Here is a 16,444-nt window from a genome sequence, read left to right as displayed (position 1 = left end):
GCAGGCCTGCTTCTTCTATAGGTGGATATTTTCAAGGGGTAACAGCCAAACTGTTTTCTATTACAGATGACGGAGAAGTGCATACTCTGACTTGTATGCTTGCTTAATGTGGCTTCCTCATAAGAGCTGACTGTGTTCTTATTAAGGTTTTAAACCCACTGTGTAATAAACAATTGCTGTTGAAAAGATTTTGCTATCCATGGCATGGTTCAGCTATGTCTGAGGAGCTTATTTAGAACCTATTCATGCTGCATAGTGAAACTAGTTTTACGCAGGGACAAATGCGTTGACTCAATTTGTTGATATGGTTCATTGTACAATGTTCACAGGCTCCAAGGAAACAACAGTTGAGGCATCAGAATCAATTGGATAAGTCAGTTGTCTGACCATCCATCTCCTCATCTAGACCTCCTAATACTTGGAAGCATCTTCAAAATGGAGGGAAAATTTTGGTAGTTTCTTTCTATGTATTCTTGCAGAGGCTTTTTTAGGTATCTAATTCTTTTAATGGCAGTCAGATTTTTCTGTTTGAGTTTTGATACACTGTGGGTGCCTTTCTCTTCACTGAAATTGAGTCTTTCTCAGTCAACTCTTGTTAGAGGCACTGCTGTAAGTCAGATATAATTGGAGATGTCACTTAACTCGACAAGGTTGCTTTTTGCATATACCCTGAATGGCAAAGTTCAATGCTAAAGCATTGTTTCAGAATAAATTCCTTTGCTTACCGTCAGCATTTAAGTGTTTAAGGGAAGTAGGTATTTAAGTAAGCATTGTAGGGAACTAGTCAATTCCTCCTGCAGGTTTCACAAGATTTTTTGGAAATTATGTACTGCAAAAAGATGTTAGATTGTTCTTTTACCTTTTCTTATCCACTTCCCTTAAGCTTTTCATTCTGCAGCGCTACATTGTTTGAACCTGTAATACTGTTATACCTGGCAGCGTCCTTAGTTCAGACCTCATTCATGTGCTTGGTATTAAGCAGTCAGATAACATTCATTGTAGTGAAGAACTTAAGGAAACTGTATCTACATTTTGTACTGGCCTTCCTCTCAAGTTTGATGTAAATTGCAGAAAATGGAAGCTGTTAGCCAGCAAGACAGCAGTAGGACTATACCAGCTGCTGGTTCTTAGCTTGTAAACTTCATCTGAAACTGGCCTTGCAACTCTAGATTTTCAGCCCTTTTTATAACTGAAAATGCAGCACTAATTTTTCAGATTGCTGCTTTGCCATTATCTCTCCCTATCATTCTCTCAGTCTAGATAATGGAAAATTTTTGGCTATGGTGGATGGTGAAGTGGCTTCCTTTATCCTCCCCTATCACATAAACTTCTTATCATGAGCTTTTGGCATGTAAGCTCTACATTCCTGTATGTTAAAGACCCATATTAAGTTCAGCTTGCATCCTGATTTGTTTGTGTACAGGTATAATGGTTCTATTGCTTGTGAGTTCTGAGGAATATTCTACTTCTTACTTGTGCCTTAACTACATAATGCAAAAGTAAGTGCCTAAAAATATTTTATTGATGATCCAACATATTCACTGTAGGTGGCAAAAATTTGAGTTGATAGATTAAGGTTCTTAACTTTGAGAATATGTGATCTAGCTGCTAAAAATATAAATAGAGAACATGTGGCTTGGAAGGAAGAAAAATTAGATGTTTAGTTGTATGCCAAGCGGAAGACAGATTGAGGTCCTCTAACCACCCTTTAATTACTAGTATCACTATGGATGTGTTGTTATTAAAACAAAAAAAGCAAACCCATGGAAATTACTGTGAAGAATCTAGTTTTGCTATGAGATTCATCTAATAGAAGCAAAGTTGATGCATAACTGGGGACACAAGTTCTTGTGAGCCAAACTTTTACCCAGCCTTCTTTTACCATATCTATTATGCTACAGCTTATTTCTCATTCTTGCATACAAAAGTTCCTTTGCATTCATTCATTCTTGATGGTCATCATTATCCATAAAAACTATTGTTCCTCTTAATCCTTGTATGTATTGAAGGAGGAAGAAAAGGAGGTTCTTCTAGCACTGTTGCCCTCAAAAGACTTTCAGCCTGGGAACACTTACTGGCATTGCTGATATCTGTAGCAGTGGAACTTCCTCTGTGGGCATATTTGTCCTGAATACATGGGTTGGTATAAAAAGTCACTTCTGCAGCCCAAATGAGGGTAGCTAGACAGGTAAAGTTCTGCCTATGGGCATGTTCAGAGTCTGAAATGTGGCAGGAAGTACTAGACAACGTATGTGGTAAGTTACATCCTTGCCATTTACAAACTCCATATTGAATTTTCTTGAATTTTGTTTTTGAAAATGCACTTGGGGTGAAATATAATCCTATGTATGTTGGGAGTTTTGTCAGTTCATATGCACTTCATTTCATAAACTCGATTCTTTTATGGTGGCTGGGCTCCCTATCTGTACTTGAGCAACAAATGTGGTTTGTTGACAGTGAACGTTTCAGTGTATTGTGTTTGTAAGTAACACTGAGTTGTGTTTAAGTAACTGATCACTACTTGCTATTTTTAAGTTTTCAAAATGGCATTTTCTTCATTAACCATTTTCTTCATTAACCGTAGGTGGTGCGTTTGTGTCAGAACCCAAAACTGGCATTGAAGAACAGCCCACCCTATATCCTAGATCTGCTACCCGATACCTACCAGCATCTACGAACCATTCTATCACGCTATGAGGGGAAGATGGAGACCCTAGGAGAAAACGAGTATTTCCGCGTGTTCATGGAGAACTTGATGAAGAAAACTAAGCAGACAATCAGCCTTTTCAAGGAAGGGAAAGAGCGGATGTATGAGGAGAACTCTCAGCCTAGGTAATGGGGAGAAATGTTTTAAAATATTTATGATGTAAGTTTGCTTTAGTGAACAAGAGCTTGAACAAATGTCTGTTGGTTGCTATGTTGTATGTATGTGAAAACAGACTTTGAAGAGAAGTGTAGAGTTTTAAGTAAACTATATTTGGGTATATTGAAATCTGAGAGCACAGTAAGCGTTCAGAGCCTGTATAGACCTAGTTGTTGTGTAGTTTAGGTATGATAGGTTAATAGAAACAATAAAGTCTGCTGCGAAAAGGTTTTGCAGTCCTTTGCATTCTCACATAGAGAATGCCTTGTAAGAGAGGATGATAAGGTTCAAAATGACGTTTCTGGCAATTTTAGGAAACAGTAGAATATTTTATGTTACATAGCAAAAGAGTTATCCAGACTAAAACTTGTTGTAATTCATCTTTAGGCTTTACAGAACTTTTCCTTTTTCTGGAAACAGAAGCTGTCCAGTATTTCGGGGGGGGGGAATAACCTTGTTTTGTGGGAATAAAACATATTACTAAAACCCCATAACTTTCATACATTGGAAACTTCACATTTAAGGTAGATCAGGGTGCCACACTTGTAAACTCTTCTTTCATTTTGTTCAGAAGGCATAGCTGAGATCAAGGGACATCTTCAAGGTGAACAGCACTTACTAAAAAGGATAGGTGGAGGTAGAAACTGCAATTGTATCTGAATATAAGGCTCTTTGGAACAAAATAGCATGAATTTTATGAGCACTGTACTGTATCTGAAAAGGTGCTTCTTTCCTTCATCCAGCTTTAAGGAAAGGAGAGCCAAGGTGATTTAAGAGTAGAATAAATCTCTGAAAAAGGTTAATCTTAAGTATTTGTCTAACTGTTGGCAGCAGGTCTAACGGACAGAGATGTACAAAGCATACATTTGTAACTTTAAACTCATTTCAGGATTTTGGAGTAGGTGCTGAATTTAAAAAAAAAAAAAAAAAAAAAAACAACAACAAAAAAACCCCCAAACCCAACCAGTGGAAAAAAAGCAAAAACCACCACCCAGTGGCTGAACGTAATTGCTCTGGGGAGAATATGTGGTTAACGCCCTGGCAACTACTTGCTTGAATTACTTGGTGGGGGGCAGGGGGGTGTGCAGAAGTGCTGGCACATGTTTCTGGTATAATATTGAACTCTATATAGCATATTCCGTAATATTGAACTCCAACAAAAGACTATGATAGTGGCTCCAGAAGGCATTGTTAATGCTGGTTTTGTTTTGTTTTGTTTTTTTTCACCAACAATGTTGAAGAATGAATAAAGAAATGGAAGTTTCTTTCTGGATTGTTGTTTAGCATCGTTTCTTTGTGAGATGATAAGACTTACTCTTAGAGTTCATTTGAGACAGGGTTTGGGGAGTGTAAATACGTCATCTTCATGTGGTACACTTGCTTCTTTTAAAAGTTTAGTTACCTGTATGAAGCCTTCAGGAATTGGGTTCAATATAATGTGCGAACACAAAAGATAGATGTAATATTATATCAGTGCCCTCTCTCCCCACCAGCCCACCTTGGGAGAATGTGGATACTATAGGCAGAATTGGCTCGTTGCAGGTGAGAAGTGGGTTTTGGGAGGTGCTGCTAGCTGGAATTTTCAGAAAGTGTTATAGAAGGTAATGGATGTAACCAGTATGGGGAGAAAAGAGTTCATTAGCCCGGTATGTTTTGCAGATGAGGCGATACTTAATGGAAAATTGCATATTTTTTTTTTTTTTTTTTTAGCCTTCACTCAGATCAAAATGAGCCGCAGTATGAAAATCACTTTTTACTGTGAATAAATTGATTAAACTGATTAAAAATAATCTCTGGATCTTCTGCTGGAACATTTTCTTGTACCATCCTTTGAGATATTAACAACATGGACTATCATTCAAGACTGTGAGTGATTTTTGCAGTGCGGCAGGTTGCTCTTAAAATACCTTAAGTAGCATTTATCTTGAAAATGGATTTGTGTGTTTCTCCCATGTAATACAGTCAATATTATTTTCTAGAACATTTTTGCCTCCAGAAGTAGGCTAAAAGGGTATATAAAACCCTTTAGAATTTATCTGTGATGTTTGTTCTGGTTAACTGTGCGTGTATTGTGATCTGTCCATCATGAATATGGAACATCTGATGAGTAAATGATAGCTATGTCAATCATAAGTCCAACATCTCACCTCCAGTCCCTTGTTTTTTCAGAGAAGCAAAGAGAAATAATTCCAGAGAGTTAATCATCCTAGTCAGTTTGTAGTCAAACTAATTGACAAAAGGGGGCGGGGGAAATCCAAATCAATAGATGTGAACTTCAGAAACAGGATTCCAGTAGAGGCTTGCTTTCTCACAGCAGTGATGGGAGTCTTTGGGGAATGGCTAATTGTACCATTTATGAATAAACAGCTTACCAAGGAAGCAACTGTGGTGAGACTTGTAAACATAAGCATAAAAGCAAAATCACATCCCAGCTAGTCTCATTATCTTCCTTTGCTCTTCACTCAGCCCAGGAAGCAGCAGTTACTGTTTTGTCATAAAGGGGAAATATCAAGACACCCTTTTCCTGGTGCTGGTAATGAGCATGATAACTTTCTCAATTCTCTAACTTGTCACAGAAAAGAAAGAGGTTAGAGTAGTCAGTGGATATGATTCGTATACCAGTTCAAGAGATACCTGCACAAAGAATGGCAGTTTTGGTTCAGCTAGGGATTCTGTTAAATGCTGTACTTCCAGCATCAGACTTTGTGGTTGTGTGAGGTTTTGGAACCTGATCACTTTAAGTGCTATTTGTTTCATCTGAAATTTAATTAAATGAATTTTTTGCTATAAATGCACTTATAGATTTAAAATTTGTATAATATTGTTAAGGTGAATAAACTTAAGAAATTTTCTCACCTTGTTAGGAGTTGAAGAAAAATATTAATTTTTTCCTTTTGTAAGAATTAATGAATTCAAATATTCAAAGTGTGGGAGAAGCTTTCTAAAAGGTTGTCAGCAGCCTGTAAAACAAACAAATATAAACTGAATCTGGTATTCACTGGAAATGTACTCATGGCAGTGTGTGTGTATATGTGTATATAAAAAAAATCTGTTTGCTCGATATCGTGCAAGTTTGTGGCTAAAGTTAGTCTGCAGTTTTTTGAAAACATGCCTTTTAAAAATCTAATCTGGTGTACTGAATAATCGTTTTGTCTTCACTTTTTCTGACTTTTTTTCCCTGTTGTCCTTGAAGTTTCTTTCTTCCTGTCTTCCAGATTTAGCATTCATTTTGTTTCCTGTTGTGTATGCTCTTATTTTCCTCCCCCCAAATGTCTCTTGATGTAGAGCAAATGCACTATTTTGACGTTTGCATAACTAGTGTGAAAGCTGTGCAGGTGTTTGCTACTAGCAAACAAACCAATAATCAGAAATGACTGAAGTCTCTCTTAGATTGTAGGATCAGAATTGTCTTGATCACTTGAGCATCAACCTTCTATTTTTATTATTTCTAAATTGCTCTTTGTGTATTTCCTCTCAGACATTTTAGAGATTCTCCAGTGTTTTCATCCAAGGTGGACTAAGGCAGAATTGCAGCACAGCTGCGGAGAGCACCATGTCTTGTAGCTGCTTGTGCTGCTTTGAGAGTTCATAATAGCTACAAGATGTGTGTCATTTAGCATTGAGTGGTTTCGTAGTGTATGTGTTTAGAGTAGACTGTGTGGGAGTATAATATGGATGCTATTCGGCGTTCGCTGTGAGGCAGGCAGTTTAAAATCCAGTAGTACAAAATAAGATGGCAGTTGCATATCGAACATTTAAAGGTGTGTTTGTGGAGAGAACACATGCCGTGATGTATTCTCCAACTTTCAAACTACAGTAGAGGAACAGAGGTGCTGGGGACAGGATTAGAAAGGGCTTGTGTGAACACTCACTGTGCTTACGGATGTGGGTGAGTGTTTGTTCCTTCAGTTTTAAACTAGTTGCAGTCATAGAGCTGTTAAAAGTGAATGCAGCTCTCCTGTGTCATACCTTAAGCGTCAGCATGCTGAAAGCATCCTCCTGTTGTGGCTAACGCCACAGTTAGCATGACATCCAATGCTATGAGTGCTCAATGGCTTCCTTTCTTTTCTTAGGACTGTAACGACCGTTTTGTCTCTGTAACCCTGTGGGTTTGATGTATAGTCGTTCAGATGAAATTGTTACTCTCTTGCATAAACTCATACTGCGCTTTTTGTGAAGAGAACTCATTTTATTAGGAGAGCTTTAAAGATGCTATTTAAATTCTGCTTTAGCTCACTTCCATATCTGTTTAAAAATTAATGCTGTTGAGGGTGCTTTTAAAGCTATGTATGCACTTCCTGACTAGTAAGTACATGCAATAACTTCTAGTTACTGTTTAAAGACTGAGATTTAGCAAGTAGATTGGATTCAACGTGGTGACTTCCGAGTAGGTGTGGGTTTTTTAGTGGAGATACTATATTGCTCCTCTGAGTTTTGACAGCTTAGGAGCTTATTTGGGTTGTCCATGCTAATAGGTAGGTTGGTCTCTAAAAACAAATTCTATATTTGGGGATTGGTAAAATAAAATGGTAACATCTGCAGGCTTTGCTGTTGGAATCAAATAGTATTTCAAGAGTTAATAATTCTGGATATTTTGTCATATGCTTGCAGTAAGGTAAAGGTAAGTCATTCAATAATTGGTTAGCTGTGCTACAGTAATTAGCCCATATTCTTGAGGCTATACATATTTCCAAAGCTGTTGGTTCCTATTCTTTATAGATCCACAGTGCTTTCTAATGCAAAAGGTATTTTAAGACTTGTCACCTGAAGTTTTAAAAACAAAACAAAAAAAACACTCAAAGGTGAAGTTTGCAGCCTATATAGCTGAAACAGTGCAGTAAAAGAAATTCTGTAGAGGGTGCTTAGCAAGTCTGTATGCGAAGGAGAAAGGTACACCTGTTGAGCACTGAGTGGCTTGCTCTGCTGCTTACAGTGGTAAATATGTGACTTCTCTGACCCTGTAAATATGGTGAATTTCTTGAGTTTAATTTTTCACTAGTGATAACAAAAACTGGTTAAACATACATACTTTTTTCCTGTAATGTGATGGTTCAATTGATTGATAGTGCCATTAATGCTAATGCCGCAACTGTTTTGAACATGCTGAACTTGCCTAAGCTCTTGATTACAGTTTAATTTAGAGGCTCTGTGGTTATGTTGGAATATTTTTTGTTTCTATTGCAGAAAGCTTTTACTTGCATAGAGGAGCTGTCATTTGTCAGCTATCCTCACTACATAATTTACTTATTGCAACAGCTTCTTTGCAGTTGTATAAATAGATTATACTTCATATGGCAGGACAGAAAAATAGCTTTCTGATCAGTAGACAGGGATAGGAATTGTCTGTTACTTGGGAAAGGATTAATTAGGCTGAAGAGTCCATTTTTCACCAATGAATCAAATTTACTGTTTATGTTAAAACAGTCTTATGAGGGAAAATTCAGAAAATTTATTTACTAAATAAAATCAGACCACTGCAAATGTTTCCACACTAGAATGCAGTTATGTAAGTTGGAGCGTGGGGGTTAGGTGAAAGGCTGAGGGTAAGTAATTACTCAGGATGTAGGCTGGATGTTTAAGAAATAGCATAAGTTATTTTACTAGTTCAGCTTGCATACTTTGGAAAACAAGCTGTTAACAAACCTGGTTAACAAAACTAACATATCTGTAGAGAAAACATGGTTAGGCAGGGAATATCATAAACCCTCACCATATAACATGGAGTTGCAAAAAAGGTTTGGGAAGCTAGTCCATATTTAACTGTTGTCTTTCTGACAATAGCCTTATGGGATGCTGGCTCAGCAGGATTTCATATTCTTCTCTAGCTCCAAAGTGAAGACTTATTAATTTACACAGGAAAAAGCTACCAATATTTAATGTCTACTGGAAATGACCATGCATATCTCTGAAGGGGAAGGAAATGCATGAAGAATGACTTGGGGGGGGAAGCTGGATTTTAAAGAGGAAAATGTTGGAAAACACTTGTGCTAAGCCATGAACCAGAAAAGCCCTCTGGGGGGAGGGGTTAGTGCTCTAATCTCATATTTTAGAGTGCTTGCACGCACTCCTGTCCAGTGAAAAAGAAATAGTAGTATAAAATGTGGAACTCAAATGGTGCATGGTATGTGTGAGTCCTCTTTCTGACACTTCCTTCTAATACAGCTAAGACTTTTTTTTTTAATAAAACCCACTAGTGTGAAGTCTACATCTGCATTTAAATTAGAACATCTTAAAGAAAAGAACAAGCTCCAAAGCTGCCCACAAGAAAGGTTTCCTTGCCAGTCTCCAGCATATGAACACTAACTAACTGCTTATTACCCAAGAAGAAATTCATTATCATTTAAATGTTGTTGGAGAGAGGAATGTGAATTTTTTTTTTTTCCATTTGGCTTTAAATTGCTAGTTTAGGTGGTAGTTGTGGAACTTAAGTAACACTTAGCGTAATTGGCATAAGATTGCATTTATTTTAGTTTTCTTTCCATTGAAAATTGGACCGCTGTCTTGAAAACCAATTTATGTTTTACATATGTAATGGCTTACAAATGTAAGCTTTCAAATTATTACATAATAAGGAAGTAAGATTTTTATTCTTCCTTGCTCTCAGAGCCTATAAAACTGTAGAGTTTTATGGAAGACTAACTGTGGACTTGATGTTGTGGATGGAAGTGTGTATTATTTAGTTTGTAGTAATTATCATTTGAAATGTGGATAGATTTCTCTGCTGGCAAAAATGTGTTACTGCTACTTGGCAATGATATCGTGTTTCTTGGGTGCTTGGCTTGTGTATTAAGGGCCGAGATGTCATGTTTTGGATTTCTGTTGATTTGAAGAAGTCTGCAGTCATGGCCCTTGCAGCCAGAAAACAGATAGTGTTTTGGTGTGTGAAAGCTTTTCTGAACTATAAGATAACATTGAACAAAACCTCATTTTGCTAGAAGGTACTGAACAAAATTAGGCCAGCTGCTTCACAACAGTTTGAAGCAATACCTTCTGTGGTGTTTGTGAACTTGCTGGCTTTGCCCTGTTTCCATCTCTGGAAGATGAATCAGGTGGCACTCAGTTATGTGCCATCCACAGCTGGCTCAGGTAATGTAACTTGCTGACTGCTACCCACCTGTAGAAAGGACTGTAAAATTACTGTGGAGGATAAGTTGGTCATGGTGAGTATGGTGTGAGGGAAAAAGGGAGATTTGTTGCCAAACTACTCATCAGGTCAGCTGTGGGCTGGGCAAATGCTGCCATTAGCTGCAATCCCAGAGTCTGAAGCTTGAAAAGCGAACATATGCTGGAGTTGTATGTGGTACTGGAGTATGTATGTTGCAAAATATCTTGCGTTTAGTATTTTGACAGGATGTGAGTTGGGAATGAAGCGATACAGCTGACAGACCCTTCTGCCAAGGAATCCCCCAGTGGCGTCATGATGTCCAAGATAGTTTGAGGTAGCTGAAGATCGAGTGTGAAATATGGAGTCTTCCTTGATTTGGAAACAGGGCTTTTGTGCTTTGTTTTTCCCTTTAACTGTAGCAAGTAGTCCCTGAAATATAAATTTTGAATCCAGTGCAGAGAGCCCAAATATAAGTTTAATGAGTAGTGTTGTTCTGAGTAGTAAGTTTTGCTGTGTATTCCCTTGAATCTGGTAAAAGAATTAATATGTTACCTAGGTGAGAAATTATCCTTTATCTTGTATATCCTGTATGTTGAGCTCTTTAAAGACCATTAATCGTATCAAATGAATTATTCTCTTTAAAGTGCTTTCTATAATATTTAAATGCAGAAAAATAAGTGGATTTTTAGCCTCTTAACATTAAAAGAAATCTAGCTTGTTAAAAATATAACACTAGCATTTGTGCCTAGAATAATAAGTCCAGATCCTTTAAAGGTCAGTAGGTTGGTGCTTCTGGTCAGCACACTGGACCGTTGTCCCTTCTGTTTCAGATCAGTCGCATCCATTTGCATAACAATACGAGTATGCTGAAGTTTTCTGATCATTTGTGGCCTGCAGTATATTTTGCATGACACTTTAAACTGATTGGCATGCTCTGCTTGCAGAACTGAAGGTATTTAAAGATATATATATGTTAGTTGAAAAGTGCCAGGATTCAGAAGACTGTAAGGAAACATGTATGTTTCGTATAATGTTTCTGTCCCGTAATATCTAAAGCACTGATAAAGGATTTAGCCTTTATAATTTCTTGCTTCTTTAAAGCTACAACCGGTACCATTAAAAAAATTTAAAATGGAGATAAATACTGCATGCAGAGAATGCCTTTCACTAGTTAACTATTGCATTTTTGGCCATAGACATAATTATTTGGTAAAAAAAGGGGAGGGAGGGAGTAGAGGGGAAGCTTCACAGCAGTCGCAACTGTTGTACACAGATTTGTTGCAGATATTAGACAGGGTAAGAGTCTAATGTAGTGATTGCAGTCAATTTTGAGTTGGCTTTGTGGGGGCTAGCTTAGGTGCGGTGTTTTACGTACATGGCAGTTTAGCTTCCAGATGCAGTTAGATGTGTGTTCTATGCATAAGCTGACATCCTTAGCCAGGCATGCTGGTGCCCACGGCATCCACTGATGCAGACCAGCTCTTCCACGGAGAAGGCAACAAGTAGTGCTACCCTGCATGCATTTGATCCTGCTGTTGAGAGTATGTAATGGAACTGGGATCAGACCTAGAATGGACAGAAGTATCTAGTCCTGTGGTTTATGCGTTCCCATTCCCATTTTGCTGTTTTAATAAGTGAAGTCTTGAAGTTGCAGAATTAACCAGGGGGTTTTATAGCTCTACAAAGAATGAAACAGTGAAGCCTGTAGTTCGTTAAATGGAAAAGTGTGTTTGGAGCTGAACCTCATGGTAGCAAGAGGTGATAAACATGTTATGTGTTAGTTTCCTTTTTTCCAAAGGGTGCTGGGATGAGCTAGTCTACAAAATCAATGTAGCATTAGCTGACGCTGTAAAATTCTATAGTACAAAATTAATTTGCTGATTCTAAAAAGTTTGGTTTGCTGTTAGTCTGCTATATTAGTTGTCCCGTGGAAATACTGTAAATGTTACAGAGCAGTGGCCGAGCGTGACTTTGTAAGGTGACTTCTGTTGAGCCAGTAATAGTTAAATGGAATTTCATTCACTTCCTGTGTTGCAAGTTTTGTTGAAAGTAGTTCCGCTGTTTCTATTTTTAAAACTGATTACTGTGTGTAGAGGACTCTGAAGCTGTCTCAGAGTTATAAAAGACATCTTGGGATCACCTCAAGCATTTCCACTTACTGCTCGTATGCACTCGCTGGAGTTTTATGTTAACATGAAGAGCATGCAGAAAACTTCTTGCTGGTGTGGTATTAAGATAGAAGATACAGTTCTTTCTGGAACAAGGCACAGCCAACTATCTGCTGAAATTGGGTCTAACTGCTCATGTCTGTTGCATAGTTTGTAACATCTGAAAAGCATGTGTTATATGATAACCTCACACCTTTGTGGTTGCTGAAAGGTGTGTTTTACTTGTTGGATACTCGTTAAGAGAGCTGGGGTTTTGGTGGTTTTTTTTAGTTCTTAAATCTTCAAAACATCAAATTGTAAGATGTAAAGTAGTTACAGGAAAAAAGAATGTTTGGCTGTTTGCAGGACCAAGAACTGTGGGTTTGGGGTTTTTTTTTCCTTAAGTACTGGAGCTTGCATTTACCTGTAGCAGGTGCTAACCTTGTCACCTAAACATCATCTGGAGGCAAGTGTGTAATTCCAAAGTAACCCCAGAAGTGAGAAGGTAGGAAACTAGTATTTCCTTAGTTATAATTTCTTGCAGTAGTACTTAGTTAGTGGATAGTATTCTGCAATAATGAGCACATGATAAGGAATTAGAAATCCCCTAGCTGTAATTCTAGCCTCCAGCAGTTTTTCTTTCTGTCCTTCAGCTGCCTCACCTGTAAAATGAGGTAAAACACTTCTTTTTTCTTTTCCTCAGAAAATTTAATATGATCTCATATTCAGAAGAATGTCAAAGTCCTGAAGGAAGCTTTATCCATCAATAGGGTTGTTGAGTGTGATTTGCAGAAAAGCAAGCATTAATTGCTCAACTAGTGAAATAATTATAATGTGCTTGTAGCTCTGCATGTCATAAACTTAAATGGAGAGCCACTGGAGAGATAAGACTGTGATACCACAGAAGCCATTTTGGACTGTGAGTTGTTTAAAAAAAATACAAGTTTTCAGCAGTAGCATGAATAATACTACAACAATTAGAATGTGTTTCCCTCAGTTTAACTGAGCAATCGTCTCATTTCCAAGCCACCAATTTGTAATTCTCTTACCAAATAAATGTAGAATTTCTGAAGAAAGGAAGTGGTGCAGCTGCGTTGTCCTGGGTGAACGTGTCAGTTAATTCTGCAATTCTGTGAGGACAGAAGCAATTAGAAACTGCGTCATCTGTTCTAGGAGCTTTCAGTCAATGAGTTTAGTGCTAATGTGTCAGACACTCCCACATCCTCTGTAATGCTTTTTCCCATTAATCTTCCATTAGAATAAATAGGTATACTTTTAAAAAAATGCTCTGTAGTCATTCCTCCAGTTTACTGAGATAGTATTTCTTGTTGTGATCTGCATTTTTGGGTCATGCCCCTTTAAACAGCCAGTTGCAATGTAGAGAGCACCTTCTCTTGAGTTTTGAATAGGATGGTTTTACAGTAACTTAGGTCCTCATATTTGAATTCTTTTTGCCCTCTTGAATCTTCATTGTTGACATGTAGTTTTAGCTCGTTTGGTGCTGATTTTATGAAATAAAGCATTTTCTCGAAAGTATGTTGAAGTCAGTTGAGTTGTGTTCAGCTTAATTTTGCTTTGGGGCCAAGGTGGAGGTGTAGCTGTGTTTGTGTTAACTTCCTGGGAAGAATCTTTGTTAAACACAGCCTATTCTTAGAGAGGCTGAATGTTTTTTGTGAAAACCCGGTGTTCCAAGTGTAACTACAGTCAGTGGGAGTGCAAATACAAAAATCCCTTTGAAAATTCAGCCGCATATAGGAAATATGCACAATAACTTCAGAGATGTGAAGCATTTTGTAGTTGGTTGTCTTGTGTTACAGCTCTTAATTCCTCTGCACAGCAGTGTTTGTAGCATGCTTTCAATAGAATGAGCTTTACAGACATGACAGTATGTGCATGTCAAATTATGGCATGTGAGCACAACATTGTGACTAAATCATCCAGTGGAGCAGTCTCCTTGCTATGTGTGCAGATCAAAATTATACTGTGTCAGTTGGTTAGCTGCGAAGTAGTTGAGAAATATTGGAAGAAAATGAAAAAATCCTAGCTGGCAGTGGCAGAAATTGTAGTAGTAGAAATGGTAGTACGTTAACATTGCCTTGAGGTAAGAAAGGCATTTTAGTCATGAAGTGCATTAGGTGCTGTATGACTTTGTAACATGAATTAATTTAATTAATTGTGCTGACGTAGCTGAAAGAAGCAAAGCTCTGATTAAAACCGTCCTCTGCCATTAATGGTTTTGCAGGACTGAGCCTATACGGTGGAAAAACACTTTTGTCCAGCAAACAGGAAATTGGAAAAGAAAAATCTGCTATAGGTCTGGGGGAGGCAACAGCACCAGCAAACCCAGCTGGGGGCTGGCCCTCGGAGGGGCTGCAGCGAAGAACTGTGGTGCAAATGGAAGTGCCTGCTCGACCTTTTGACTTCCGCTAAGATGCGTGGAGCAAAAACAGTCATGAAGCAGGAAGGAAGTAGCACAACCACAGTGGAGGGGGCACGGAGGAGGGAGGACGAAGGAACATGCCTGTTCAGCCTGCAGAGCTGTTGGCAGGCCTGGCCTGGCCTTGGGGAGCCAGCTGATTAATAAGCGCTGGGTAACGGAAGAAACAGTCTTGCTGCATGCTGGTTTTTGTTCCCCAAAACGGTTGCTTGAGACCTGCATCTTTAGACCCCTGTCAGTGTCAAGGTAGTGCAGTTTTACAGGCGAGTGTGATTGCAGCTAAACAGGCTCTGGTGATGTTTCTGGGTTGTTAAAGAAATGGTTCTCTGTTAACGTTGTGTGTACGGAAGGAATAATGCCTCCACACTAGAACTGCAAATGTTTTGTAGTAAAATATTTGGTTACTCTATAGAGTGGAAAAATATTTGGCTTTCTAAGCTTTCACTTTTTATGTTGTTGATTCACTATCTAGCGATAATAAGCTGAATACTTTGCATGTATATATGAAAGCACTTGCAGGAACATGAAATCCTACCTAAACTGTATCTGTTGCTCTGTCTTTGCATGTAACCACTGAACAGAAGCATGCTGTAGTTCTTTGTTTGAAGCTGGCACAGGTGTTGCCTTCAGCTCAGTTGCAAACAGTGAGGTGAGCCAACTGATGTGGCCTGTGGTCCCTGGGTAACGTTTTCAAAAGCGCTTATGTGACAGGTGTTTAAATTCCACTGACTGTCAATGGCATTTAGGTGCCTAAGTCAGTGATTCCCAAACTGCGGCTGGCATATGTCTGGTGCAACTTCTGGTAACAGTATTTGTGTTCATTACTATGTTTAGCTAAAAGTTTGAAAGAGGGCCATCATAGTCTATAAGAAACATGGAAGATATCTGGAGGTCTGTGGCCAAAAATATTTGGGAATCTCTGGTCTTAAGTCACTTGAGTATTCTTTGAAAATATTATCCTTTTTCTGGGAGAACACTTGCTTCTGTTTAGTCGAAGCAATGGAGATGAGGACAGTTGCTGATGTTACTAAAAATAAAATACAGTCATAATCACTAAACTTCAATATGTCAATAAAAAATGTTCGCTGTAATTGCAAGCATTTATTTGGCCTGTAGTAATTTACAAATGTGTAACTTGGTTTGTTAAAATGAAGGAGTTCACTCTTGAAAGAAAATGTCTGTCCTTTTAGCACAGGATTGGTAACTAGTTGCTGTATGTAAAAGCTAGTTAGTAACATAAAACGCTCTGCAATTTGCTGCTTTTTATGTTAACTTCCTGTGTTTTTCCTGTTATTTACCTAAGATACAGCTGAATACTTGTAAAAAATAATAACCTTAAGAAATTAAAATGTTCAGGTATTAGAAACTTTTTTGGAAACAAAGTCCCTCAGTGTGTGTTTTTGTAAAATCATTTGTTTATCCATCCTTAAGCCTGCGGAAGTTCTTGCTTCTCTTGCTGAAATGATGTGCTCAGCTGAGTGCAAGCACTTCCTGAAACTCAGCTAAGAGAGAAGGCTCTTAGGCAGAAGTGGTAAGCAAATGGACACAGGAATACACCTTGTCTTCTTGCAGCGTTAACTGTTGCTTTGTTTAAACCGTTCACTTGTTCACTTAGCTTCTTGTTCGAGGGTCAGAAATGCATTTGTGCTTGCCTGATCACACCCAAATTTTCACACTGTGCTGGGCAGCAATAGGAGAGTGTCTGCCTGAAATTAGTTTCCTTCCATCTACAAATATTGCATACATTAGTTTCAAGCATGCTTAGAATTTTTTCACAAATAGGACATGAGTTTTCAAGTGTTAAGAGTGCTAGCAAGTCAGTGCTAACTTGTGCCATATATCTAAACAGCTTTAGGATTGCTAACTTTTTAGTCATTTGGCATTAATGCACT

At 38.1% G+C, this 16,444-nt stretch overlaps 1 protein-coding gene across 3 annotated transcripts in view; it reads left to right on the top strand.

The window, feature by feature from the left end:
• CBL (Cbl proto-oncogene) overlaps positions 1–16,444 on the top strand; it is a 45,479-nt gene that overhangs the window by 5,488 nt on the left and 23,547 nt on the right. For 2 of the 3 annotated variants that reach the window (XM_052786541.1, XM_052786542.1), the window contains exon 2: positions 2,585–2,832. In XM_052786541.1, coding sequence (XP_052642501.1) covers positions 2,585–2,832 — 248 coding nt within the window. Of the gene's footprint in view, positions 1–329; positions 492–2,584; positions 2,833–16,444 lie in introns of all 3 variants that reach the window. The other variant, XM_052786543.1, reaches the window with a different exon arrangement.

This window comes from Harpia harpyja, chromosome 4 (assembly GCF_026419915.1).
Source record: "Harpia harpyja isolate bHarHar1 chromosome 4, bHarHar1 primary haplotype, whole genome shotgun sequence".
In the NCBI taxonomy this organism is placed as follows: domain Eukaryota; kingdom Metazoa; phylum Chordata; class Aves; order Accipitriformes; family Accipitridae; genus Harpia; species Harpia harpyja.
Note: the sequence above shows the minus strand (reverse complement) of the source record. Positions and strands in the feature narration are given on the sequence as shown.